This window comes from Silurus meridionalis, chromosome 19, assembly GCF_014805685.1.
Source record: "Silurus meridionalis isolate SWU-2019-XX chromosome 19, ASM1480568v1, whole genome shotgun sequence".
NCBI lineage: Eukaryota > Metazoa > Chordata > Actinopteri > Siluriformes > Siluridae > Silurus > Silurus meridionalis.
The window spans coordinates 1,138,961-1,165,759 of NC_060902.1; the positions used below are offsets into that span (position 1 = coordinate 1,138,961).

Genomic DNA, 26,799 nt, shown 5'->3' on the forward strand with positions numbered 1-26,799 from the left:
TAGTTTTTTTACAATTTGAAAAATCTTTGAGAGAAATGCGACAATATTTCTAGAAATGGTAATAAATCTTATACACACTTTTCTATGTAATATTTCTCAAAAGTTACATAAAGCCTGTTTATTAAAAATCAAGAAAATAATTTCACAATATTTTGTCCAACTAAACTTTTTCAATGTAAGAGCTCAAAAAAAAAAAGGTCATATTTCTCAGAATCTCTGAAAATGTTTTTCCCAAAAAATGTCAGTTATACATACAAAAAAAGGACAAAAATTGAACTTCATATAAAATCCCTGTTAAAAAAAAAAACCTGAAAATGTCAAAAAAATGTTGTATAGCAATATGACAATCACTAAAATGTAAAAAGAAAATCTTATAAGTAGAAAAAGAAGAAAAGAAAAAAAGAAGAAAATTTGAGATAAAAACTCGGGAAAAATTAGATTTTTTAAATTAATGAACAACATGAGAAAAAAACAAATACTGCGACTATAAAAAAACTTGTTCAAAAAACTGTCGGTTTATGAACAATATGCATAAAGTTATTTCAAAATGTTTTTCTAAAAATATGCAAATAAAAAAGTTTACAAAAATCTAATTTTTTTTACCTAAAATCTTATAAAAGAAATCCAATGCTGTATAAAATTGTAACAGAAATGCAATAAAATGTCAAAAATCATTTGTAAAATATCTGTGCGTCAGTTTAAGTGGTTATGAAAGTCTCTGTCTTTGCAGATGATGGGGTTGATGAGGGTCATGACGTAGAGGACGAGACACGTCCAGCTGGACGCGATTTTCACCCAGACCGCTCCTCGCTTGTGTGCAATGTTACTGTAGTCAACGTCGGGTCTGTTCCAGAAAAACACAAATATTCACTTTTACTGTAAATAATAAATAAAAAATACATTATGTCCAGAAACAAAAAAACACAAAGGATTCTTGATCACTTCCTGTTTCCTGTTTCCCTCTGCTCCTGTTCCTGCTTCAGCTTCCTGCTGATAAGATTTTACTTGTGTCTCGTTAGACATCGTTCCTCTGTTCCTGAGTGTAAATTTAGGTTTATATATCGAGACTCTTCTCTGTTCTGCTACCGAGGAACTTCAACTGATGTCCTGGATATCTTTTAAACCCTGGGTGAACACCTCCATGTTCCTCAAACACTTCAACTAGCGATTATTTTTCCCTGTTTGTTTTATGTTTATTATTGATTCCTCACAACAGAGTTTTATGCTGATGGTTTCTTTCTTCTGCAACCCAGTGAACCAGTGTTGATTTACTCACTGCTCTGAATAAATTAAGAACTTATCTTAGCAGTGACTGTGGAAGTGTAAATGTTACATTTATAGTGCAACCAACTAATAAACTTTTAATTTTATTTTAAGTTTTAATTATTAAAGTTTTAGTTCTGATCTCAACCCTATTGAACAGCTTTGGGATGAATGTGAACTCTGACTGCACCCCAGGAACCTCCTCACCTTTTCACCTACATCACTACCTGACTTTACTAACACACTGGTGTCTGAATGAATCTCTACAACATCTGGAATCAGATCCATCATCCTTCCCAAATGCGATATCATTTCCATAGCAACGCCTCTTTTGTGGGGACTCCTGCTTTTTCTTCTTCTTCAAGTTGGAGATCTTTATAAAAAAGATACGAACAGTAATAAAGTAAATGTAACTCGTATCTGAACTTTACTGAAGTGTTTCCATGTGGTGAGATTTTTACTGAAACTTCACTCCATTTAAAAGTCAAATTTCTTTTACTCAACTGCATTTAGTGAAATCAGTCGTGTATTTTTATTAATGAGGATAAAAACGTAACTGGTGAAACACGCAGCGAGTCTCCAATCAGGATCGAGCGCACGCTCTGTTTTACACGTGTTCTGATCGGCGCTTAGTGTCGCTACTGATCACCAACATACAGTTCAGCATCAGTTCAACATCAAGCAGAACATTTAGAGAGGAATAAATGATGAAGAAACTCCAGACTCGAACTCGACACACACACGTGTGATTATTTTACTGAAGAAGGTTTTGGGCTCGTGATAATTTTAAGATATTTTAAATATTCAAGTCTTTTTACATAAACTGAGGTGATCGTGATCAAAATGATAATAGGAACATTATATCCAGAATAAATCACTTTGGATTCTTCAGTTCATTTGAAGGTAAAAACGTTTGTATTTTTACTCAAGTGAAAGTTTAAAGGGACACTTTTACTGCAGTAATATTTTGTCTCTACTTTCACTGAACTTCACACTTTGTGTACTTCATCCACCACTATTTATCTGCCTTCCTATAAAGTTCCTGTTCAGGCTCCATCAGTTACACCATTTCATTTCATTTCTTAAAAATGTTATGAAGCTCCGCCCCCTTTTACACACCTCTCTGTAATTTGTGTTTGTGTCCGAATCAAATAAAACCAGACCATAATGTGACATTAGAGTAGAAGAGTATTAGAGCTGTCTTCAGCAGATTATGAGATGATTATGAGTGAAATGGAGTTGGATGAAGCTGTAACTCACATGTACCAGTTTGTGAGTGTCATCATGATGTAGAAAGAAGCGAGACACAGCTGGAGGTGAAAGCAGCAGTAGCTGTACTGGACGCATTCCCCCTCGTTATCTATGATCCGTCTGGGACCGTCCGAGTCGCCGAAACTACCTGTGGAACAGTCCTCCATCTGCACGGCGTCTGAAGGAGTCAGGAAGAGTTTGTTCACCTGGCTGGTGCTGGACGAGCGAATGCTGTGGAGATCAGGGAGTCAAATAATGACAAACCAAACCAACATGATAAACCAGTATGAGAAGTTTAATGGATGTAGTTTGTAGATTTTCTGAACTGTGAAACGTCTCATGCCCGTGTTTACGTGGGTTACAGTGGAAGATCTTCTACTATAGAGATTTGACCTCGACCCTACTGGGATGGTGTTGACACTGATCACACATCCTTGTGTCTGAATGAACATGAACATTTTATATCTGCGGGATGAATATCGGATGATGTATTACTCATACCTCGAGAATAAAATACACAAGACGAAAATAGTCAATCCCACGATGCTTTGCGTGTCCTCCCACAGGAAATGAGGATGCGCGATGGGCGGGTCCACCAGGGTTTGGTTTGTGGAAGAGATGTTGGAGATGGGGAACGGTTGGAAGAAGCTCAGCAGGCTGGGATTGCACACTTTCTCTGCAGAAAACATAAAAAAAAGAGATTCCTCTCATTTGTTTTCATGGAATCTGGCAAAGCTCTTGGTAAAGATATCTCCAAGACGTCTGGACTCCAAAACAGAATGTTCTCTGCTGGATCCCTCACCGTACTTCTGTCTAAGTAAAAATCACCTGCGTTACTTTTAGCATGACAGGTTTCGCTTTCGCATTTATCCTAGAAAATGTATATATAAAATTGCAATTTATTATCTTAATTTAAACACTTGCTAGTAGCTAGCTGGACAGCTAATGCACAATTCATCTAAAGCAGACTCCGTGTTCCTACGACACGGTAAGGTTTTACAGAACATTACAGCAAAATTCAAAAAAGAGCAAAAAGATTGTTTAAAAAAATGTATAATGAATGAAGGTAACTGGGTTGAATTTGTTTCCTGATCATTTCTGTATTTAATAAAATCTCGCTTTCAAACTAACTCAGCTATTGGCGAAAATCCATCCAGGTCAACTCGAGAGCGACCTCTATAGGCGGATCACTGACACCACGTGCTGTTTTTGCTGTTTTTACACGTGAGACTGCGTGCTGCACGGAGAGCGCTATATTTATAATTTATCAATTATATAATTATATTTATTAATGAATATATTCATATTTTTCATTTAGCACATTTTCATGAGTCAGCACTTTTTTACATGGAGTATGTTTTTAATCCACTTTTAAAAATCACTTAAATCAGTTAATTAATCGGTTGTTGGTGAGTACGATCTGACCGAGCTTTCGGTATCGGTAAAATCCACTATCGGTCGACCTCTAGTTATTGACGTAGCCTAATTATTTGTTAGCTTCACCCACCAACCACAAGCATAAGTAAATACATGTTTTGATTTTAATAGCAATGAATATGAAAAAAATGGCACTATGACATAACGCTTTTGAGTAGGCGATACATCTCTTAAAAAAAAGTAACACTCATTTGTGTGTATTTAATATCCTAATAAAATCTCCACAATAACACTGGTAGTCACTCTGTCCAGACAGATATTACGTGGCCCTCACAGAAAAAAGTTTAGGGACCCCTGGTTTAGAGAAACATGCTCCAGGGTTGTTGTAGACAGTGAAACAATTCTTGCCATAATTTCCACACTGGGGACATGGAGTTAAGTGGCATTTCCTATTTCTATTGAATATTCTTGGACGGGGAAAAGATCATGGTACCTGGTTCGTTTGTGACGGCCGACCAGGTGAGGTACATGGTGTACAGAGTGATGAAGGACGACTGCATTAGTCCAGAAGCAGGAAGATGTTTCTGTAAATAAAAAAAAGTGATATAAAATGATCAAACCTGAGAAAAAAGAATAAATAAAATAATAAGAGTTTGAGATTTAAAAGCAACAGCAACACTGAAATTCCATCATTGTGTGGTTTATTTCTGGTTTATTTTTGGAATCACCTATAAGCCACGCCCCCTGCGTGTCTCCTCTAAAAACACAGTGGTGGAATTTTTGAGTGAATATTTTATGAATGACGCACATGTACTTTTATTCTCGCTGGTTCCTGAAACCTCGGACCCCCTGGAACTATTCGTGGAATCGGTTTATAAGGAATATATCACTTACTTGGACTTTCTTCAGAACAGAGATGACTGAAGCGATGATGCACAGGATGAGGTTGAAGAAGATGAAGAACCTGTTGAGAGCACACTTTTCGGGCTGAGCGTAAAATATGTACATGAGCGTGACGGCAGTGATGGACAGAGAGTAGTTCAGTGACGTTACACTAGACAGGGCTGGAGAAAGAGAACGAGAGAAAATAAACCAAACCCTGAAATCCAAATAAAGAACAACCCAACTGCCCCATGTGTTATATCTCGGTGTGAAAACATGATCCTTAATGAGCTGTTATGAATTTACACTCACGCACCACAACCCCAGAGCTTCTTGTTCTCGTTCTCCATCTTGTCAATCCACGACTCGCTCCATGAGTGCACAAAGTCCATGAGGAGGATGAGCTGGATGAGGATGAAGGCGAACGCTCCAACGGCACCTACAATAAACCAAACTGAGCAAAAAAGATTAATAAACATCTACATACTGTATATGTTTATTACATCCATCACACTAAGTCATTATAAGTTGTATCCAAAATTTTCAAGACTAGTTTTGTAACATGCCAGCAGATGGCAGCACAAGGCTGCACACACAGTCACACGGAGCACCGACCTACATAAGTCAGTGTGCCAAAGACATCGTCCTGTGTCCATCAGGAGCAGTGCGACTGGTGCTGTTTTATTCTAGTCACAATTTCATCATGGACAGCAAGAAAAACTGGATGCTCCACGATGACAATGCACCCTGTTACCCAGCTCTCCTCACATTTGAGTTTCTCGACAGAAAAGACATGATCTTTCTTCCACACCCGTGCTACTCGCCAGATTTTACTCCTGCAAACTTCACCCTCTTCCCGAAGATACAGTTTAAAGATCTCTGTTTTGACACCGTTGCACAGAATCACAGATGATGATTGACCACAATTCGAAAAGAAGACTTCCAGGAGAATTCAAAAAGAACTCTGTGAGAGCTGTATTGCTGTGCAAGGGGACTATTGTATAGGTGATTGTCAGAAGACGTAGATAAATAAAGTACTTTCTTTTGATACCAAAGCTTTTTGATACCACTCTTATGTCGATTCTATGGTTGAGTGCAGGAGTCAGAGTCTGCACAAAACAAATCGAAGATATTTGCTCTTTACAACAATAAACAAACGTGATAATATGATCAGTTTGTGTAATATTTTATATTGTTCAGATTTGGAGTCGGATGATGAAACAAAAATTATAATATATATAAGACCAAAAAATCAAGAGCTACTTAATGAATTAATGTTGTGATCATGTGATACATTCACATTATATGATATAACTCTATACTATATAGAGCTGATGGATAGTGTAATTCTTTATCAGCTGATTATTGGTGATCATCATGATTTTGTCTCGATCCCAGACTGCTCCACATCCAGGTTGTGAATATTTATATTATGATAAATGCACTGTATTTATATTTTTTGCCGAGGCTGCTGGTGTATGTTTCTGCTTTTCTTATTTCAGGAAAGGTACAGAAATCAATGGGGGGGTGTAAACTTTTGCACTCACTGGCAATAAAAATAATATGAAGAAAATGTATGCATAATGATTTGGTTGTGAACAATAAACACTTTTGTAAATGTGTAAAAAAAAAATACAGTTCCCCGAGTTACGATGGTTTGATTTACGATTGTAATAAAATAACGTAGCAGCGTATGTATGTGTTACGATACGTTGGGACGCTGACAGGATGTTCGCATCCCTCTGTGAGACGCTTCACTCTCGCCAGCGGTCGAGTTCGGTTCTCTCGGTGTTAAAGCGTGTATTTTTTCTGTTTTTGGTGTTTCGATGCCTGTTTGTAGCTCTCGTCTCTCTGCTTTTTATCGCATCACCGGACACTGAAAAGAGACACTGATGAGTCTCATCATATACAGAAGTGATTCTTACTGCTGCTTTTATCTGACTCCGCCCTTCACACGTGAACCGCCGCTCGCCGCCCCACACCGGCTACATCATATATACTGTAGAGTATATACAGTACAATACTGTAAATTGCTCTGTTTTACTCAATTATGTACTGTAATGTGTTAAATTTATAACAAATCACAGTGTACCACCCCATAATGATCACCATTCTTTAAGACTCCTGGGTCGGCGAGGTCATGTCTCAACTTGCGATATTTTCATGGTCATCGGAACTCGGGGACGACCTGCATGTGGTGCATTTATATAAAGTGTGTGTCTCTTACTGTAGGAGAATCCTCCCTGTGGGATGTAAAAGGCGGCGACAGTGAGCCCGATAATGAGTGCAATCTTGAAAAACCAGAATCTAAAAAAAAGAAAGAAAGAAAGAAAGAAAGAAAGAAAGAAAGAAAGAAAGAAAGAAAGAAATCTCTGAGAGAAACACAGAACATAACATTCACAACATCTAGCAAACATTAGAAAAAGAAATTGTACTGCAGGCCGGTGTGAGGGTTAATTAGCCCTCGTCAGTGCGTTAGCTTTTTCCTTTTACCCGTTGTGAATTGCAGCTCGAGGGTCTCTGGTGTTCTTAATTTTGATGGTAAGAAGAAAAAACACCAGAAAGCTTGTGCTTATGCCAAAGCAAAGACGATACACGGCTCTGTAGCCCACGAACGTCTCACACTGAAACATTCCTGCGGCGGTGGACGTCATATTGTTTTCACACAATCCGGGGATCTGGATAAGTGAATCAGAAAATATACTCTCCTCATTTTCATTACAGGTGATTTATTCCTCCACTCACATTCTACTGTACGCATTCGTACACGCCATGATCTCAAAACATCACATTATAACCTCAAATGCATTATTTATCATCTCAATCATTCACTCATTCAACTGCAAATGAAACTCATCAGACTGAAGATGAAACCGCAAGACCCTTAACCCCAGAGCTGCTCAGCTGTAGGAATCAGATCAATGTAAATGAGTAGTTAAGGGTTAAGGGCCTTGCCCAGGGGCCCAGCAGTGGCAGCTTGGTGGTGATTTGAGCTACAGTACCACTTCCAATCATAAATGTTTTCTTGAATAACTGGGAGAATGGTGTGTGTGTGTGTGTGTGTGTGTGTGTGTGTGTGTGTGTGTGTGTGTGTGTGTGTTACCTGTCTCATTCGTTGCTCAACGCTGGGTGACAGCATGATGAAGGCGATGATGGTGTCCAGGAACAGGATCAAGGTGTAAATGATTCGAGTCACTATTGAGTTCTTACATTTCGAGAAAAATCGACACGCCAGACACGTCGCTGGTCCGCACAGACACTGAGCCTTAAACACACACACACACACACACACACACACACACACACACACACACACACACACATCAAACACATTACATTCAAAATACACCCTCAAATACCACTTAAATACCCCTTAAACACCACTGAAACACCCAGTAGACACCAATTCAACCAGTATTTATTAAATACAGTAAATAAATAAATAAATTCAACATAGTTTTACTGAATTTAATAAGTTGAACTGAGATGAAAAATCTTAAATCAGTTCACATGCAGGAAATGACTTTATTATAAGCAGAAATATGAAGTAATAATTAATTTTTATTTACACTGCAGTGATTTTCTTGACTGTCAGAATGACTCTCATCACGCTCATATTATATCATATCACTTTCAGGAAACCGATGTTCAGTGTCTGATTCAGATGTTTAAATCATCACAGGTCTTTAACTCGACAATGGAAGGTTTAATAACCGCAAAAACATATTGAAAAAATGAATACTGCATGATGTGACCTCAGGAAACACCTCAAGCTGGAACAGTGCCGTCTGTGTGTGTAAATGGACCTGGAGAGTGTGTTCATAAGTGCTGAGTGTGTGTGTGTGTGTGTGTGTGTGTGTGTGTGTGTGTGTGTGTGTGTGTGTATCTTCTGACCTTGACATATTTTTGCTTTGCTTTCCAGATAAAACAGGACCCGTTCTTCCGATACAGTGCAGCATTTCCTCATTACGCTTTTCACTGCAAAAACTTTTCTTAGTTTCCCAAAACACGGCGTAATTTATCTTATAAGGTAGAAAAACTTTAAACCTTTTGAATATCTCTAAAAAAATTCAGCACCCCTCAAATACACCTTAAAACGCACCTGGAATACCATTTAAATACCGTGCAGATTCAGTCCTATCAGTACTTTTATACAGCTTTAACCCTGAAGTGAAAATCTTAAAAAAAAAAACAGTGTTTGTGTGTGTGTGTGTGTGTGTGTGTGTGTGTGTGTGTGTGTGTGTGTGTGTCCTTGTCTGACATGAACAAAGCAAACTAGACAAAACAGAAATCATTCTTCAGATACAGTGAAGGAACGTATTCTTTCCACTGCACTAATTATTGTTTCCAATATGTAAATAAGATGTAAACCCCTCTTTAAATATGCAAATTAATGCCCCCTTAAATACCCCATAATTATCATTTTACACACAGTTCAATTCATTTCTATAATCAAGGTTTTTCAATTTATTAAATAAACATGTTTAGATTGTATCGACCTCAATGCTGCCTGATCTTTCCACCAATCAGAAGGTCTAATTCGTGTGCAGTATTGGCCAGAAGAATGTCCAGATCTTTTCCAGCAGGGAGTTGAGATCATTCTACACTCTACATGAGCATTAGTCAGATCAGACACTGATGCTGGAGAAGGTAAATCTCCAGTCTTCAGTCTCCAGTTCATCCCAAAGATGTTCAGTGGGGAAGTGCAGGACACTCAAGTTCTTCTGCTTCTATATGAGGTCACATGAGGTCACGTGCTCGTTAACTACTGAAATATGAGAAATTGCTAAACTCCTTTCACATTTACTGACTGATTTCACATCTTCAAGCACCACTCAGATTTTTTTTTAAAAAAATGTAAATTAAAGTTTTTAGTATTAATTTTATAATTATTTAGAAACAAAACATTAATTCAACAACTCAGATTTAAATCTAAAGCTCATTAAACACACGGCACATTTCTGATTCTTGTTAAAGGTCAACAACACAATTGCAGATCTGAGATTTTGCTAAATAATGGACACTGTGAGCTAAAGCTAAACATCTGGTTTGTCAGGTTCACACCCAAATCTGCTGAAGAATAACAAATCATACACTCTTTATTTCTGGGAAGTGAAAGTGAAACCATCTGCAGTGTGGATCTCACTATAAAGATCACATCTACTATTATTATTGTTGTTGTTGTTGTTGTTGTTGTTGTTATGTTCCTCTTGTTATTTGTCTTGTTATTATAGAAAAACGCAGTAGAGCAGAGCTCTGCATCACACACAGGAGAATGTAGGTGATCACTAAAGTCATCACTAAAGCAAGAAACCCAATGAACACAATTCAACACGTCTCCTTTCACTGTAGCCACAACTGCACCTCCCTCATACATCATCTCCAGATGCGGTTTGTGAGCTCTGACTAGTGACGCTCTCTGAACATCCAATCACAGGACGTGAAAATGGCGACGTGTTTGGACGCCAGCTAGAAGGCCTCGGAGAACGCAATCTGATTGGTTCAATCGTCAATTTTAAGGCAACATGGAGTTCATCGTAAAAACAAAAAACCCTGCTGTGCTTACAATAGTGACCGTACGGCAATACGTGAAGTGATGACTGAAATCTGATTGGATAGAAAGTCTAATGTAAAATGACACTCTGTGGCACCGCACAGAACGTGAACTGAAAAGTCAAAGAATGAGTGATTCTGGTTGAGTTTAGGAGAGCAGAGAAGATCTTGCTGGCCCTAATGGCCACCACTGTTGAATATGTGGATGAATCATCATACCAGGGTGGAAGGTACATACTAAAGGTATAAACAAGTCTGTTGTCTGACAAATGTCATTATGCTTCTTCTTCTCCTTCCTCTTCTTCTTCTACTTCTTTTACTTCTCTGTCTCCTGTGTCTCATGAACCTTCCAAGATCTAAGATCTAATCTCTAGTTTAGGAAAGTACCTCAAGATTCATTCTTTCTGAAACACCAACGCCTCCACGTCTCATTTCACTTCCTGACACACCTGAAACCTGCAATTTAAACATCTGGAACACATCTGGCTCTAAGGGTGTGGTGGTTGGGGGGTGTTATATCCTGTGTGCTGGGTGTGTAACCGCACTGGACTGTGATGTCTAATCCGGTTAGGAGGATTAAATGAAGGCAACACGTTCAATCCCGTCTGATCAGAGAGAGGAACCGGGGGCGCGCGCAAAACCGCTAAAAACAGGGATTAAAGCGCGCGCTCGCGTGCATATGATTTTATAGTGTATTAGATTAGAAAGCTCTCTCTCTCTCTCTCTCTCTCTCCTTCTCTCTCTAGTTAATTCATTAAGAGATAAATCAGGATATGAAGTTCCGTACCCAGGGCAGGAGGCTGAAGCTCCCCAAAGTCGCTCCCATTATCCTCCTCCAGAGCGCACGGGCGGTCGCAAAAACACGCGTGGAAAGGCGTGATCAAATCAGATCTCCCAGCGGCTGCACGAGCTCAGAAAACCTCCGTTATAGTCGATCAAATTTTCTAAACCTGGATCCTGATTGGTCAGAGCGCGCTTTCGGTTTACTTTCGGTACCTCTGTACTGTACAACGTGGATCACGTGACCTGTCCAACAAGCCCCGCCCTAATTGTGAAAAAAAAGGTTACCTTTTTTTTTAAGATAAAGATGATAGATAGATAGATAGATAGATAGATAGATAGATAGATAGATAGATAGATAGATAGATAGATAGATAGATAGATAGATAGATAGATAGATAGATCAAACTTGGCTTCAGGTCAGTGAACAAAATCACAAATCACATATAAAAACTAAAAAACAAATGTACATTGTGCACTCCTTGGATTTGTCTGTATCGAGCTTCCTAAAGATGACGTGAAGAATCTTAAATGTTAGCGCTGAAGGAGACGTGAGAACGTGTGTAGAAGATGTCTACATAAACACTGGTTCCTCTCCACAAAACGATCAGCATGTTTAACAAAGGTTAACCCTCGACTTCTCGCTTCTTTTGTCTAATAAACCTTGATGTTTGAAGCACATTTAAAAAGCACACAGTGGTGGATCCAGGAGATTTGGATTTTTACTCCAATGTATATTTTTCTCCTTAAGACTTTTTCAAAAATCAGGATTTATGTTACGTGATAAAGATTGTGACTTTTTTTGCTTATAGCAGGTCACTCAAGATCTTCCACTCCATCCTCTCGGATCTTCATGGAGCTGGTTTTGTGCACAGCAGCATTGTGATGCTGGAACAGGTTTGGGTCTTCTAGTTCAATCCTACACAATTGTGTGGCTTGAAGTTTTGTATTTATTTCTTTTATTTATTTATTTATTTATTTATTTATTAGGGACAGTACTCATTGATCAACAGTAAGATACTGTAAATAATCCACAGTTTGCCCAAATGGCTCAGTTTCATCTGTTGCCTCTTGCCAGATTTAAAAAAGGCAACCTAAAAATCAAAAACACAATAAGCTATCCAACATGAACATACAATAACATATACAATTACATACAATAACACTACTAAGGATAATAATGGCAGTATCCAAAAAAAATACACACGATTACAAATATGATTTGCTTTAAACCATTTCTTAAATGCCGAATAATTTGCACTACTCCTTAATTAAAGAAGTGAGTTTCGGTGCCAATAGTGTAAAATTATTATCAGATATTCCCGTCGAAATATTAGATGTTTTCATTGTTTGTAAACATCTAATTTATTTGTGTCTGTAAATACAGTAGTCACTCTTGTTGGACCTTTCAATAGTTGGATTAGATGGAATTTATTTACAATTTCTTTAATTTTTTATTATCCCAATTTATATTAAAATCACCAATAACTATTATAAAAATGTTCACAAAAACTATTATCAGCTGATGGTGGTTTATACCAACAAATGATATTAAATGGCATTTCTGATGATTCTCTCAACACAATACATTCCAGTTCTGTTTCATGCCACAATTTGAAAGGACAACATTTGAGTGACTCTGTAACGTAGACCAGCAGATCTCCACCTCTAGATTTATTTCTATTTCTGAACACATTATATACAGAAATATTTAATGCAGCCGTTAGGGAAGATTTTGTTAACAATGTTTCAGAGATTCCTAGAAAGTCCCAGTTTAAATGAATGTCAATAAGTGTTCCAAATGTTGTTGTTTTTTTAAACACTGTGGACATTTGAACGCCCACGTATCATTCCCTTCGGTTTAGAGAGTAGATCCCATATCATTTATGCATGAGTAAGAGTTTTAAAAAGTTCATTCTTGATCACTGGAACTTTGTGGTATGATTTTGGGGAAGAAGGACATATGGCTGGAAAAGTCAGGTGTCCTAATAGTTTTGGCCTTACAGTGTATTTTATATAGTGTGATACAAATACGTCTAGAATTCCTGTAGATTTCTTACTAAGAGTTTTTATGCACACTATCCAAACGTCTGATGAGAATTTGATCACAGTGTGTTTTGTACCTGTAACAGATAAACGTTAAAACCTACATCACACTCTTTTCACACTTTTCACACAGTTATTTCTCCAGGCTCCGGGAAACACGTGCTCTACAGAGCCAGAAGAAAAAGAAGCATCAAAAAATTGTCCTGGCTGCAGCTAAAACTCTTCTTGACCCACGTCAAACTTCTATATGCACTTTCTGGCCGTGACATCAGAGCCACGAGGGTATAAATGAAAGGCTCCTGGGAGAGCCGTTTGCTAACACGGGCCCTTTAATGGAATTCGGGACATCTCTGAGGAGAAACGTTCAGTCTGCAGGATGGAGAGGGAAACCAGAGGAGCTGTGTTGGCCTTCTTTGTCCTTCTCTGCGTCTTTGTACAGGTCAGGAATCTCTACAGTCTATACACAATCTCTCTGTGAAGTTTCAGGATCAGGTTTGTATCATTTTGAGCTGTTTTCAATAAGACATGTATAAAGGTGTAATTTTTCTCCTTTTAGATAAAAAACAAAAGTGTGATATAAAGAGACTTAAAAGTTTTTATTTACAAATTATTCTTAATGCATTTTATTTCAGCTTAAAATATTCAATATCCAAGGAAAAAAAAAGCAATAAAATTGGTCTTAGATGTCTAAGAACTCTTGTAGGGTTGCCAAGTTTGCATAACATGCACTTTCATTCTCCTTAACTCCTTAAGTTAAATCTTTGCCTTTTTGCTCAGGTTAAATGTTTTTTTGTTTTTACATCTAAATATTTGACACTGCATTGGCTTTATTAATGCACTTTCTGTAAAATCTATTTTAGATGTGTTTAAATATTGCACTAAAGCAAAGTGAATATTTCTGTATTTATTAATAATTTCAGAGTGTTTTATTAGATCTGGCAACCCAACCTCTGAGTGAGTTATGTATGTTTAACAGCAGTACATGTGGGACATTTCCAGGGGTGAATTCTTATTCCCAACATTGTATGTTATTGAAATATGTGAATTATTTTGCCTGTGTTTAAATTATTTAACCATTTCAAAGCCACAGAGGGGAAAAAAACATTTAATAACAAATTGGGAAATAAAACTGATTCCGTTAGTCAGATAGAAAGAAAGAATAATGGGTTCTGCATGATGTTTCTCCTTCAGAATGCTCCTGGGTCATTATTAACTGCACAAAACAATCAGTCTCTGTTTTGCAGGTCACATGCCGGCTGTGTTCAGGTCTATGCCAGTGTCCTTCATCCCCCCCATCATGTCCCCTCGGGGTTCCTCTGGTCCCAGATGGGTGTCGCTGCTGTCAGATCTGTGCAGGACAAGAAGGTGAAGCTTGCTCTGAAAAAGACGTGTGTGACACTCAGCGTGGTTTGGAGTGTGACTACAGCGCCAGTTTTCCAGATGGACCTGGAGAGTGTGTTCGTAAGTGCTGAGTGTGTGTGTGCAGGGGCGCAATTAACAGTTTTATGGGGGGTATGCAGGACAGAATTTTGGGCCCCATATATATATATATATATCTTCGGCTTCTCCCGTTAGGGGTCGCCACAGCGGATCCTCCGCATGTTTGATTTGGCACATGTTTTACGCTGGATGCCCTTCCTAACGCAACCCCTTCCCAATTTATCCGGGCTTGGGACCGCACTGTATCCTAACCACTAGACCACCAGGGGATACAATGTTATATTATTAATAATAAAGTTAATATAGTTGAATTTTATTGACAGGGAATTTATTTTATTTCACCACAGTGTTATTATTTAAAATATATGTGTGTATGTACGATAAAAAATAAGTTCAATCAAATATTACACACACAGTACTTCTGAACTGTTTCTCACCTTAAACAACAATAACAATGGAGTGTGTAACAGTGTGTAACAAAGTTGAGTGTAAAATAGAGTGTAACAGAATGGAGTGGGTAACAAACTGTAACAGAGGGTAACAGAGTGAAGTGTAAAACAGAGTGATGTGTAAAAAAGTGAAGTGTGTAACAAAGTGGTGTGTGTAACAGTGTAACAGAATAAAGTGTGTAACGGAGTGGTGGGTGTAAAAGTGTAACAGAGTAAAGTGGACTTTTTTTATAATAAAGTGTAACAGTGTATAAAAGAGTGGAGTGTGCAACAAAGTGTAACAGAGCGTAATCGAGTGGAGTATGTAACAGAGGGTAACAGAGTGAATTGTGTAACAGAGTAAATTGTGTAGCAAAGTGGAAAAAAGTGGAGTGTGTAACAAAGTTGTAACAAAGTAAAGTGTGTAACAGAGTAAAATGTGTAAATGGGTTTGTTTATAAAACATTTCTTTAATATTTTAGGGAGAAACACACTCGGCTGCGAGTACCTGGGCGTGAGCTACGAGGAAGGTCAATCATTTATTCCCTCCTGCAGGCAGCTGTGCCGCTGTGTGGGTGGCGGCGTTACGTGTGTCCCCCTGTGCACCGAGGACCTGAACACAGCGAGCTGCCAGCACCCGAGGCTGGTCCACGTCCCAGGCCGCTGCTGCCGTGAGTGGGTGTGTGAAGGCACCGAGAACAACATTGAGCTGGAAAACGCTGCAGGTATTTACAAACACCAGGTCCATCGTGCATTTAATCATTTCTGCAGCGTCTCTCTGTGGTCGAACAGAACAGAGCTGGAATATAAAAAAAAAAGAAGGATTGTTATGTTTAGATTGAAGTCTCATAATATATGTAAAGTCCATGTCCACCACATTTGTTGGGGTTTGTAAGGGGAAAAGCAGCTTTTCAACATAATGGTGTGCAGTCAAAAAAAAAAGAAAAGTGTGTTTTATAGACTAGTGAGTGTAAAGTTTTCTGTGAGGAGAACTGTGTGTTGTTGATATGGATGGGAGGAGTCTCCAGTGTTCTGTTACATTACAAGCTGCAGGGTTTTTTTCTTGTGTTATTGAATTCAAGAGAAAGAAAACCGATTGAGGAAAGAGCGTTTGCAGCTGCTATAACGTAAGTGAGAACAGGAACTAACTGGAACTATAAATGGATAGAAAGTATAATGTAGCACTTTGTAATAAATAGGAAATTATAATTCTCTGCATTTTCAAACGTGTTTTTTTTTTATATAAATAAAATTGTTCCATTTTTAGTCCCAAGAATGTTAAACAGCACGAAACACTTTACGGATGTTTACGTCTTTTCTGTCATGGCAGTTGATCGAGGCGTGAGGTCCTGGCAGGACACACCGGTGCATCGCGGGGTCTCCTGCTGCAACTGCATCGAGCAGAGCACCGAGTGGAGTGTGTGTTCACGCAGCTGTGGTCCAGGTGTGTCCACACGCGTCTCAAATAGAAACTTGGCCTGCCAACCACAAACATACACACGCCTGTGTGTGGTCAGGCCATGTGACCGGGGACCAACAGCCAGAGCACAACCGGTGAGTCAGAGCTGTTAATAATACATCATTAATACCACAATTAGCATCAAAGGAACTTATAACCTCTGAAACAGAAACATGTAAATAAAAAAATTAAAAAATTAAAATAATAATAATAATAATAATAATAATATTTAACTGTAATTTGTTTTTTGTTTTTTTATTAGAACTCTTAAGAATATAGTCATGTTTCTAGCCTGTAATACTTTTTAATGTAGAACTCTGGGACTCTAGGACTTTTAATGTAGATTTTTTTTCCTAATGTAGAAATCTGAGAATGTGGGACGTTGGTAAAATAAAACTCTATATCTATATTAAATGTTAGGAATATAAAACTCGAAGAATGTATAAATAATATAAAATTTTATTTTATATAGTGCCTTTAAAAGTTGCATCTCAAAGCTCTTTCCACGCATAAAAAGTAAAGAATAAAAATAAAATAAACATCATATATACTTCACAAAAATCACCATAAAGTTATACTGGAAAAATCAGTTTTAAGAGCAGATTTAAAAACACTGAAAATGTCAACCTGAATAAACCCAGTCTGGGGAAATTCCAAAGTTTTGGTGCACAAGAAGAAAAGTGACTCTGTGAATAAAGATCTCAGGGGTTTTAAAACTCTGGAAATAAAGGAATTTGGAAATATATAGGAATATAGACTGCTAGGAATATATAACTGAATATAGAAGATAATATAAATAAATCAATTTTTATATTGAACTCCAGGAATACAGGAATCTGGACATGTATGTATATAAATTGAGATTAGGGAATATAAAACTCGGGGAAAATAGGACCATAATAACCAGGAACAATGGGGGATAAAGGGCCTTAAAAATGACAGGACATTTCAGGAGTGGTAGACCAGTGGTTAAGTCTCTGGTTTACTGATCAGAAGGTCAGGAGTTCAAGTCCTGGCACCACCAAGCTGCCCGTGTTGAGCTCCTGAATGAGGCTCTGAACCCCTGAATGAGGCTCTGAACCCCCTCTGCTCCCAGGGGTGCCACATCATGGCTTACTGATACTGGTGTATACGTGACAAGTGATTGCCTCTCTTGATATCTTTTATTATGTTTGGTAGGATTAGCATTTTACGCTAGTGGGCTCATGAAATATAAAAACTGTTGTGTTGTGTGTTTTAAGCGTCAGTTCCAAAAGCTGGGTGTGTGTGTGAGCAGTTACCGCTCGACTACTCCAGACCACTTTAAGCACCAGGGCTGCTACAGCTATCGCTCCTACAAGCCGCTGTTCTGTGGAACTTGTTCTGACAGACGCTGCTGCAGCCCCGAGTACACCAGGACCGCGCTCGTGACCTTCGTGTGCCCTTGGGGACGAATCACCCAGCATGCCGTTATGATGATCGAGTCGTGCGTCTGCCATTACACCTGCCCTCATAACAACATCTCCAGAAGAACACGATCATGGCTGTAGACTGTCTGTGCTGAAAATGTTTTTCTTTTAAAGCTTTATTGATAATTCCCTCCACATGCGCTGTTTAAGTGATGTGTATTAGAGGTTGTATTATTTAACTTATACTACAGCAACATGTCCATTAGTTTACAGTCACATTATATGTTGTTGCTTTTGCCTACATTATAGCAGCTATAAAACAACGTTCCCTCTGTTTTCTCTCTGCACGCGACCACTGTACACTCCCTGTAAATGAGCTGATTGCAATAGAAACGATTAAAATTCATTCAAATTAGTTAATAAAATAAAAATATATATTATATTTATATTATAATTTATTACATCTTTCTTTCTTTGCCCTCCTCCACCCCCTCTGTCCAATATGAGAACTGCTGCTTTAAAAGCTTTTATCATTTATTTTCATTTTGTAATGCTTGCCTTTGAGTGTGTGTTTTATATTATTATTATTCATGTTCATATTAACAAATAAGTGTGGGATCACATTAATGGATTCATAGAGAGTAGAATTCCAGATCGTGCTTTTTTAAATTACATTATGGAAAGAAAGTTTGTTTCTTGGGTCAGTCTCAGTTTTATCTGTCACTGATGTCATTTGTAAAAAAAAATTAAAATTAAATTGGAATTTCATTCGGTTGCAGAGGAGAATCCAGATTAAGTGACAATAAAGTCAGCTGTGGACTCCAGTACCAGCAACCTGCAACAAACATGTACATACACACACACACACACACACACACACACACACACACAAACATGTACACACACACACACACACACACACACACACACACACACACACACACACACATATATACACACACACATATATACACACACACACACACACACAAACATATATACACACACACACACACACACACACAAACATATATACACACACACACACACACACACACACACACAAACATATACACACACACACACACACACACACAAACATGTACATACACACACACACACACACACAAACATATACATATACACACATACACACAAACCCATACACACACACACACACACAATCATACACACACACACACACACACACACCCATACATATACGCACACACACACACGCACACACACACACTTATACACACACAAACACACACACACACACACACACAAGAAAATATACATGTTGAATAAAAAATAAATATGCCATTGTATTGTAGATTCACTGAACTGTTCACTCCTGGGTTTGACTTTTTGTTTTCGCTCCGTCATCACCTTTCACTGTTTCACAATTTTGTCTGTTGTGATTTTTAATTTATATTTCACTCTGATTGAAGTGATCTTTTATATTTCACTCTTTTATATGACTGAGTTCTGCAGTAATGCTGTGATGTTACAGTTAGCCTATTGCTTGCACACTAAATCTGAATGCTTAGACCAAAGCTTCAATACCTAAACTTCTTGTAGCATATGCTTAAACACAGTGTAACCATAGCTTAAACACATTGTCAACTTTGCACTTTGTTAGCAATTCTGTAGCACACTTATTGCGAAACACTACACATGTTTTCTTACATTAGACACATTTTTCAAAAAAGAAATCACCTGTTATCATTGGGAAAACACTCTGTTCAAAATGCAAAACTCATCTGGCAATTATAGGCACTCACATACACACCTGAAAACACTTGTACAGAAAACAGAACACCAATCGGTCTGAGCCTTAGCACTACAAATAGGCCTCAGGTAAGACATTCTGAGAACTTTGCAAGCATGGAGGCAATGCGAGTAAGAGTAAGAGGAGGACAAAGAGAGAGGGGAGTTGGACGTGGAAGAGGACAAAGACGAGGACCAGTGCGGAGACGTGTATCGGATGACATCAGGGCTACTCTGGTGGACCATGTCATAAATCATGGCTTATCCATGAGGGAGGCTGGGCAAAGAGTCCACCCTAACCTCAGTCGCTACACAGTAGCATCGATAATAAGAACATTCCGACTGGAGAACAGGTATATCTTTAAGTTTCTGCTCCAGACTGTACCTGCTGTATGTGTCACATGATTCTGTATCATATTACAGTATTACTGTAAAGTACGATTCAAAGATGAGTAGTGCTGTGAAGTATATGTAAAGGAGTATCATTGATGTTACAGTACTGTGTACAGTTTGAAAGTACAGTATGTGAAAAGAACCTAACCAATGACATCTTGTGGTGGCATTTTTTACAGAATGGTTGGGCTACCTCCTCGAGGTGGAAGGGAACGTCTCTTTACTCAAGAACAAGAGCTTGCCATCGTTCAAATGGTGCAAGAAAATAACGCATTCCGACTTCGTGAGTTGCAACAGCGCATAATTGCAGATAGAATGATATTCAACAATATCAACAGGGTCAGCATTTCTACACTAAGTCGCATCCTACAGAAACATAACTTCAGAATGAGGCAGCTGTACAGGGTGCCATTTGAGAGGAACAGTGTCAGGGTCAAGGATCTGCGCCATGATTATGTGCAGGTATGTGTCACTTTACTTTACATACTATATATTGTGATGTGGGAATGAGGGTTTATGCTGCCACCTGCTCTGTCTGTATCTTGTAGTTTTTGTCTATACTAACCCAACCCAGCCCCTACTTGTGTAAAAATGTAGACATTGTAGTTACTGTAGTATGTGTTTTCAGTAACACTATTCAATATTTTCTGTTACAGACAGTTTTGGATTTTGATGCCACGGAACAGCCACATGAGTTCATCTATGTGGATGAGGCAGGCTTTAATCTGGCCAAAACCAGGCGTCGAGGCCGTAACATAGTTGGACAAACGGCTGTTGTAAATGTCCCTGGGCAACGTGGGGGAAATATCACCTTGTGTGCTGCAATTAGTGTCCAAGGAGTCCTGCATCATCATGCCACTCTAGGTCCCTACAATACAGGACAGATCATTGTATTTCTAGATGCACTACATGCAGTTGTGCAGGACAAACCACAGCAGCCCAGGTTTGTTGTCATCTGGGATAATGTTAGTTTCCACCGGGCTGCTCTGGTCCAAGATTGGTTCACCAACCATAACAATTTTACACTTTTATACCTGCCCCCTTACAGCCCCTTTCTAAATGCAATCGAGGAATTATTTTCAGCATGGCGGTGGAAAGTCTATGATCGGCAACCACACGCCCGCATGCCTCTTCTGCAAGCAATGGAAGAGGCATGTGGAGACATTGAGGTGGGATCCATCCAAGGGTGAATTAGGCACACAAGACGATATTTTCCCCGATGCCTAGCCCGCGAGGACATCGCCTGTGATGTCGACGAGGTCTTGTGGCCAGATCCGAACAGAAGGCGGGATCCATAAGACCCCCCCAGGCCCCCACCACACACATACATGTGCACACACACAAAACAAGTGTGTTTTTTTCCCACAATAGCAGTTTATCCAGTATTTGTTTTGGTTTTTACTTTTGTTTTGTTGCTAAATGTAATGACTTGTGATTCAATTTTTCTTTATTTTTTTAAGAATGTTTTTTTTTTGTAAAAACTCTTGTTTGATTACTGAATACATTTAAATAAATCTACTTTTGAGTTTTACAAAAAGACTTAGTCTAAGAAAATTACAATATAAATAAAAACACAAAGACTGCAGTGTTTTATATAAAGCGCATCAGTGTGTTGCTGGTGATATGAAAGAGTAATTCAAATGGTGCTTGTGTGTATGGTTTTGTTACAAGAATTTCATTTTTAGAAAGGATTGTTAAGTTTTGGCATAGATGTGAGTTGTTAATCTCCATGTGCTGTGTCTGAGTGGCTTGTGTGTAGAGTTTTGACATAATGAGCCAAATTCTGCAAAAAGTGTGTAAGCAATAGGCAAAAACTGTAATGAAGAAGTGTGATTGTGTTTATTGAATAAGAACATGGTCACGTCTGGACAAAAACACAGGATGAGTTTTGGAGGAATTGTGTGAAAACCTGTGAATTGTGTTTATGGTTTTAGAAATAAGTCATTTTTCTAATAACTGAATGTACAGTTTTAATGAAGAGGTTTTGTGTGTGTTAGTGTGTGTTACAGTGTGTTATTGTCTGTAAGTGTGTTAGTGTGCATTGGTGTGTGTTATTGTGAGTTATTGTGTGTTATTGTGTGTGTTAGTGTGAGTGTAAGCTATTGTGTGTTGGTGTGTGTTAGTGTGAGTTTGTGTGTGTAGGTGTGTTATTGTGTGTTGGTGTGTGTTAGTGTGTGTGTGTGTGTTTGTGTGAGTTGGTGTGTGTTAATGTGTGTTATTGTCTGTGTGTTTGTATGTGTTTGAGTGTGTTAGTGTGTGTCATTTTGTGTTAGTGTGTGTTATTGTGTGAAAGTGTGTGTGTGTGTGTGTGTGTGTGTGTGTGTGTGTGTGCGTGTGATAGAAGTGTAATAAAGTGTTATAATGGCAGTTTCTGTAGATCTCCGGGATGTAGGTCTGAGAAGATGAGACTGAAACCTGCAGCATATAGATCTTTAATACTTATTCCTTCACACTGATGTTTGGTGAGGTGGTTGTGAGGACGATGGTGTCGCTCCAGTCTTCATGTACCAGTGTGTTGATCTCCCGTCTCTTCACGCTGAACTGATAGCTATGTTCTTGCCTCAGGTTGCTGAATGTAACGAAGTACCCTGAGCAGATCAGGGAGCCGAACTCTCGAGATTCTACTTCGTTCGTGGGATTGGTGAGCTTGTGAAAGATCTCGAATACCTCATCTGGTTTTTGCTGCTCCTGTTCCTCGACTTGCCAGTGAAGAACCACCGAGTCGCAAAAGGCTTGGGTCTGCTCTCTAATAAACACCACCGGGTTCTCCACCTCCATCACAATGCTAAATTTCGGCAAGTTTTTGCTTTCCAGATCGGGGATCAGGCTGTTTTTGGGTTCGAGTTCCCTGAAAACTGTCTCTGTTTCGAAGTCCTCGGTGGTCTTGTAGAGCTCACGGATCTTTTTCTGAATCGCATCCTCCCCAAACGCCAGGCAATCTCCACGTTGATCCAAGATACTGTTCAGTTCCTCCTTACCGATGACTAGCTCTTTGTACAGCCTCTCCAGCAGCTTCAGCTGTAGCTTCACATGGACCTTGCAGTCTCTCATAAAATCCTGGAACCTCATAACGTCGAAGAAGTGAATGAAGGTGGAGGTGGACATTTGGTTCTCTTCATCGTCCAGCTGCATCACCTTGATATAGTAGGAAGACCTCTTGAGCATTTCCAGTTTGTGGGATTTGGCTTGGAGTTCATTGAGTGTTAACGTCATGGAGAGAATGTCCATGATATTGTTCTTAATTTTAAGATCCTGGCTCATGGACATCTCTGAATCGCTACTCATCTTTCTTTTTTTTTCTGTAAAGTTTAAAAGGGGAAAAATGGGGTAAATTTCTACGATGCACACGGTTCTGCTGAGTTCTGTTATCTGATTGGTCAGAAGGTGTTTACGCTCAAACGGCGGGAAAAAACTGAACTTCCGTAAATGTGCTGCGATGTTACAAGTAACGAGCAACAGACTGAAATGAAACGTCATATTGGAGAAAGTTTCGAATAACTTTGCCGATGTGTCACCGAGTGGACTGCATGCAGGAACCGGGAAATGAAAACTGCAATCTCATGAAACTGTGTATTTTTGGAAGAAAGTGCAAATCAGTTCTTCTGCCCTGAGCGAGGGATCGGAAAAAACCCCAAAAAAACATGCTGTGCTTTGCAGATTTATGACCACGTGAACAAGATGCCAAGCGATCTTTACTCTTTACCGTGTTGCTTTTCTATAATGACGAGTAAATAAATGCAGCCTCGACGCTCCGATATACAAAAGTCCAAAGAGGCCATGCATTAAAATATTCTCTTTCTTGTTTCGTTTTTATAAATCAATTCTTTTGTGATCTCAAAATAACAGATGGTGTTTTTGTAAAAACCCGTTTTCTCATGACGCAGTTGTTTCGCGAGAAAATCTCACGCTTTAAATGTTTCTGGTGAACATCGTTGGTGTCTGAAACTCAGCAGAGGATGAAGGAAACAAACCATGAAGTTAGAGATTCACTCAGTAAAATATTACTGCAGTAAAAGTGTCCCTTTAAACTTCCACTTGAGTAAAAGAACAAACGTTTTTACCTTCAAATGTATTTAAGTATCCAAACTGCTATGATTTATTATAACTCTAATGTTCCTGTCATCATTTTTATCAAAGACTCTTTACTTAATCACCTCAGTTTCTGTGTAAAGACTCGAATGTGACTCAGCACACTGATCTATTAATAGAATGATATTAATGACTCAAACACTGATTTCTATTATAATATTTATCATGAACTCGAAACATTCTTTTCATCTACTTTAATAAAAACGTGTAAATGAGGTCACGTGTGTTGTGGTGAGTTCGAATCTGGAGTTTCTTCATCATTTATTCCTCTCTAAATGTTCTGCTTGATGTTGAACTGATGCTGAACTGTATGTTGGTGATCAGTAGATGCACCGAGCGCCGATCAGAACACGTGTAAAACAGAGCGTGCGCTCGATCCTGATTGGAGACTCGCTGCGTGTTTCACCAGTTACGTTTTTATCCTCGTAAATAAAAATACACGACTGATTTCACTAAATGCAGTTGAGTAAAAAGAAATCTGACTTTTAAATGGAGTGAAGTTTCAGTAAAAATCTCACCACATGGAAACACTTCAGTAAAGTTCAGATACGTGAAAAAAACAATGTTTTTTAAGTTTAAAACAAAAATAAATGTGCTTTAATGGAATGAAAAATTGTTGTTCATAAACACTACACATGGTTTCACTTCCACACACACACACACACACACACACACACACGCCTCATAGTTTGTTTGTTTGTTTGTTTGTTTTTCTGGATGACTGAATACTAAAAGCGTAATAATAAAATACTTAAGCCACGCCCATAAACTTAAACCACTTCCGTTCACTAACTGCATTTTTACTTCTACAATACAGAAATTGTAAAGAAAAGAAAAAAGTTGTGAATAAGAACTCAGTGATGATCGTACCTGGTGCTTCCCTGTGCGTCTCTTGGTTTCTTTTCATGTTCCGCCCTGTCTGTCACCATGGAGACGCATCATCGCCTATTTAAATCTGCAACGTAAATTCGGCGAGGTGAGGTCACGTGACACCGTTCTTCCAGTATTTAGTAATTAATGTATGAATATGAATTGTTCTGTAAATTCAGCCTGATTGTGTAAATATTTTCTTTTCTCTTGTTTGTGCTTTTTAATTATATTAGCGGTCAATGAGTGCGTTGATATGATATAAACACTAGAGGGCAGCAGAAAACAACAATTATACTGAAATATTCACGCGAAAAGAGGAAGTGCAAATCAAATCAAATCATATTTTAGTGTCTTTCAATAAAAAAATCAATTTAAATTCAAAAGGATAAGTTTTTTTTTATAATGGATCAATCAATTTATTTATTAAATTATGCGGTTGTGATTAACCACTGGGCCACTATTGGCTGGTTTAGAGGCGGTCACGTGATTTCTCCCGCGTCTCTTTAATTAAACACGTGACCAGTTGACGGTTGAAACAGCTGGAAGGTGACGAGGTCTAAACCACAACAACTCCTCCGGGCACATGTGTGTTGAGGTAAGTGTAAGAAAAAAGAGGAAAAGTCAAGAAAACGCAAGTGTTTTCCTCCTGAAAAGTTGCACTTCTCTCACTGTTAGTAAAGTTTTTCTGATTTTATACTAAGATCTATTATATCTCTAACACCTGTAACAACACCTGTAACTCCTGTAATATGTGTAACACCAGTTATATATGTAACACCATTAACAGCAGTAACACCTGTAATATCTGTAACACGTGTTATAACAGTAACGCCTGGTAAATCTATAACACCTGCAATACCCAACACCTGTAACTCCAGTAATACCAGTAACATCTGTAATATCTAGAACACCTACAATAACCAACACCAGTAAGTAGTGAGACCAGTAACACATGTAATATCTGAAACAGCATTAGCACCTGTAACTCCAGTAACACCATTAACTTCAGCTTTATCAGTCACCTGTTATACATGTAAAACCATAAACACCAGTAACTTCAGTAAACTAGTTAAAACGAAGAGGAATAAGACCCCCATAGCATGTTAATAGCCGTAAGCAAGTAATGAGAGAGAGCAAACACACACACACACACACACACTTTTTGAAACTGAGATCTACTTCTTGGGTAACAATTAATGTGAAGGGCTTTCAGTTTGATAAACTAAAATAACAAATTTGCTCAATTTACATTTAATTATATGTTATTATTAATAATTAATGATATTCATCTGAAGTGAAGTGAAGACACTGATCATTTTAATGATTTCTCATAATAATTATCAACAATGATTTAACGAGGAAACAGAGATGCAGCTCACTGGTAAGTGGTGCTATGGTGAGCTATTTTTAGAAATATTTTTAGAAGATTCATGTGGTCCTTGCGGTGACCTGGTGCCCGTGGACACCATGTTGGTGACCCCCCTGCTTTAAAAGGTGTCTTAGTCTGGTTCAGGCTCCACAATCATGGGGGCAGACTGCTGACTCAACAGTTTTCCAGAAGATGATCATTGACACCCTGCACATGGAGGGTGAGACCCAAAAGGTCATCGCTGAAGAAGCTGCTGTTCACAGACTGCTGGATCCAAGCACATTAATGAAAAGTTGAATGGAAGAAAAACATGTGGTAGACAAAGCAGAAACGAAGCTCATTCAAGAATTTGTGGAGATTCACAAAGAGTGGACTGCAGCTGGAGTCAGTGCTTCGAGAGCCTCCACACACAGACGTCTTCATGGGCTACAACTGATT

At 38.5% G+C, this 26,799-nt stretch overlaps 3 protein-coding genes across 3 annotated transcripts; 1 reads left to right on the forward strand and 2 right to left on the reverse strand.

Moving 5' to 3' along the window:
* Positions 1-416: 416 nt before the first annotated feature.
* On the reverse strand, positions 417-11,325 carry si:ch73-267c23.10 (serine incorporator 3). Its single transcript, XM_046875268.1, has 10 exons — positions 11,114-11,325; positions 7,877-8,038; positions 7,267-7,451; positions 7,001-7,080; positions 5,090-5,227; positions 4,786-4,955; positions 4,385-4,475; positions 3,016-3,190; positions 2,524-2,745; positions 417-844 (listed from the first exon to the last, which is right to left on the reverse strand). Exons 1-10 carry the CDS (start codon positions 11,150-11,152, stop codon positions 694-696), a joined length of 1,413 nt encoding a protein of 470 aa, XP_046731224.1. The 5' UTR covers positions 11,153-11,325; the 3' UTR covers positions 417-693.
* Positions 11,326-13,464: 2,139 nt separating this feature from the next.
* Positions 13,465-18,235, forward strand: LOC124402362 (CCN family member 3-like). Its single transcript, XM_046875345.1, has 5 exons — positions 13,465-13,591; positions 14,397-14,613; positions 15,503-15,745; positions 16,351-16,574; positions 17,721-18,235. Exons 1-5 carry the CDS (start codon positions 13,529-13,531, stop codon positions 18,006-18,008), a joined length of 1,035 nt encoding a protein of 344 aa, XP_046731301.1. The 5' UTR covers positions 13,465-13,528; the 3' UTR covers positions 18,009-18,235.
* A 4,214-nt stretch (positions 18,236-22,449) lies between these two features.
* On the reverse strand, positions 22,450-25,213 carry LOC124402363 (fibronectin type III domain-containing protein 11-like). Its single transcript, XM_046875346.1, has 2 exons — positions 24,993-25,213; positions 22,450-23,332 (listed from the first exon to the last, which is right to left on the reverse strand). The coding sequence occupies exons 1-2, from the start codon at positions 25,027-25,029 to the stop codon at positions 22,473-22,475; spliced, it is 897 nt and encodes a 298-aa protein (XP_046731302.1). The 5' UTR covers positions 25,030-25,213; the 3' UTR covers positions 22,450-22,472.
* Positions 25,214-26,799: the final 1,586 nt, after the last annotated feature.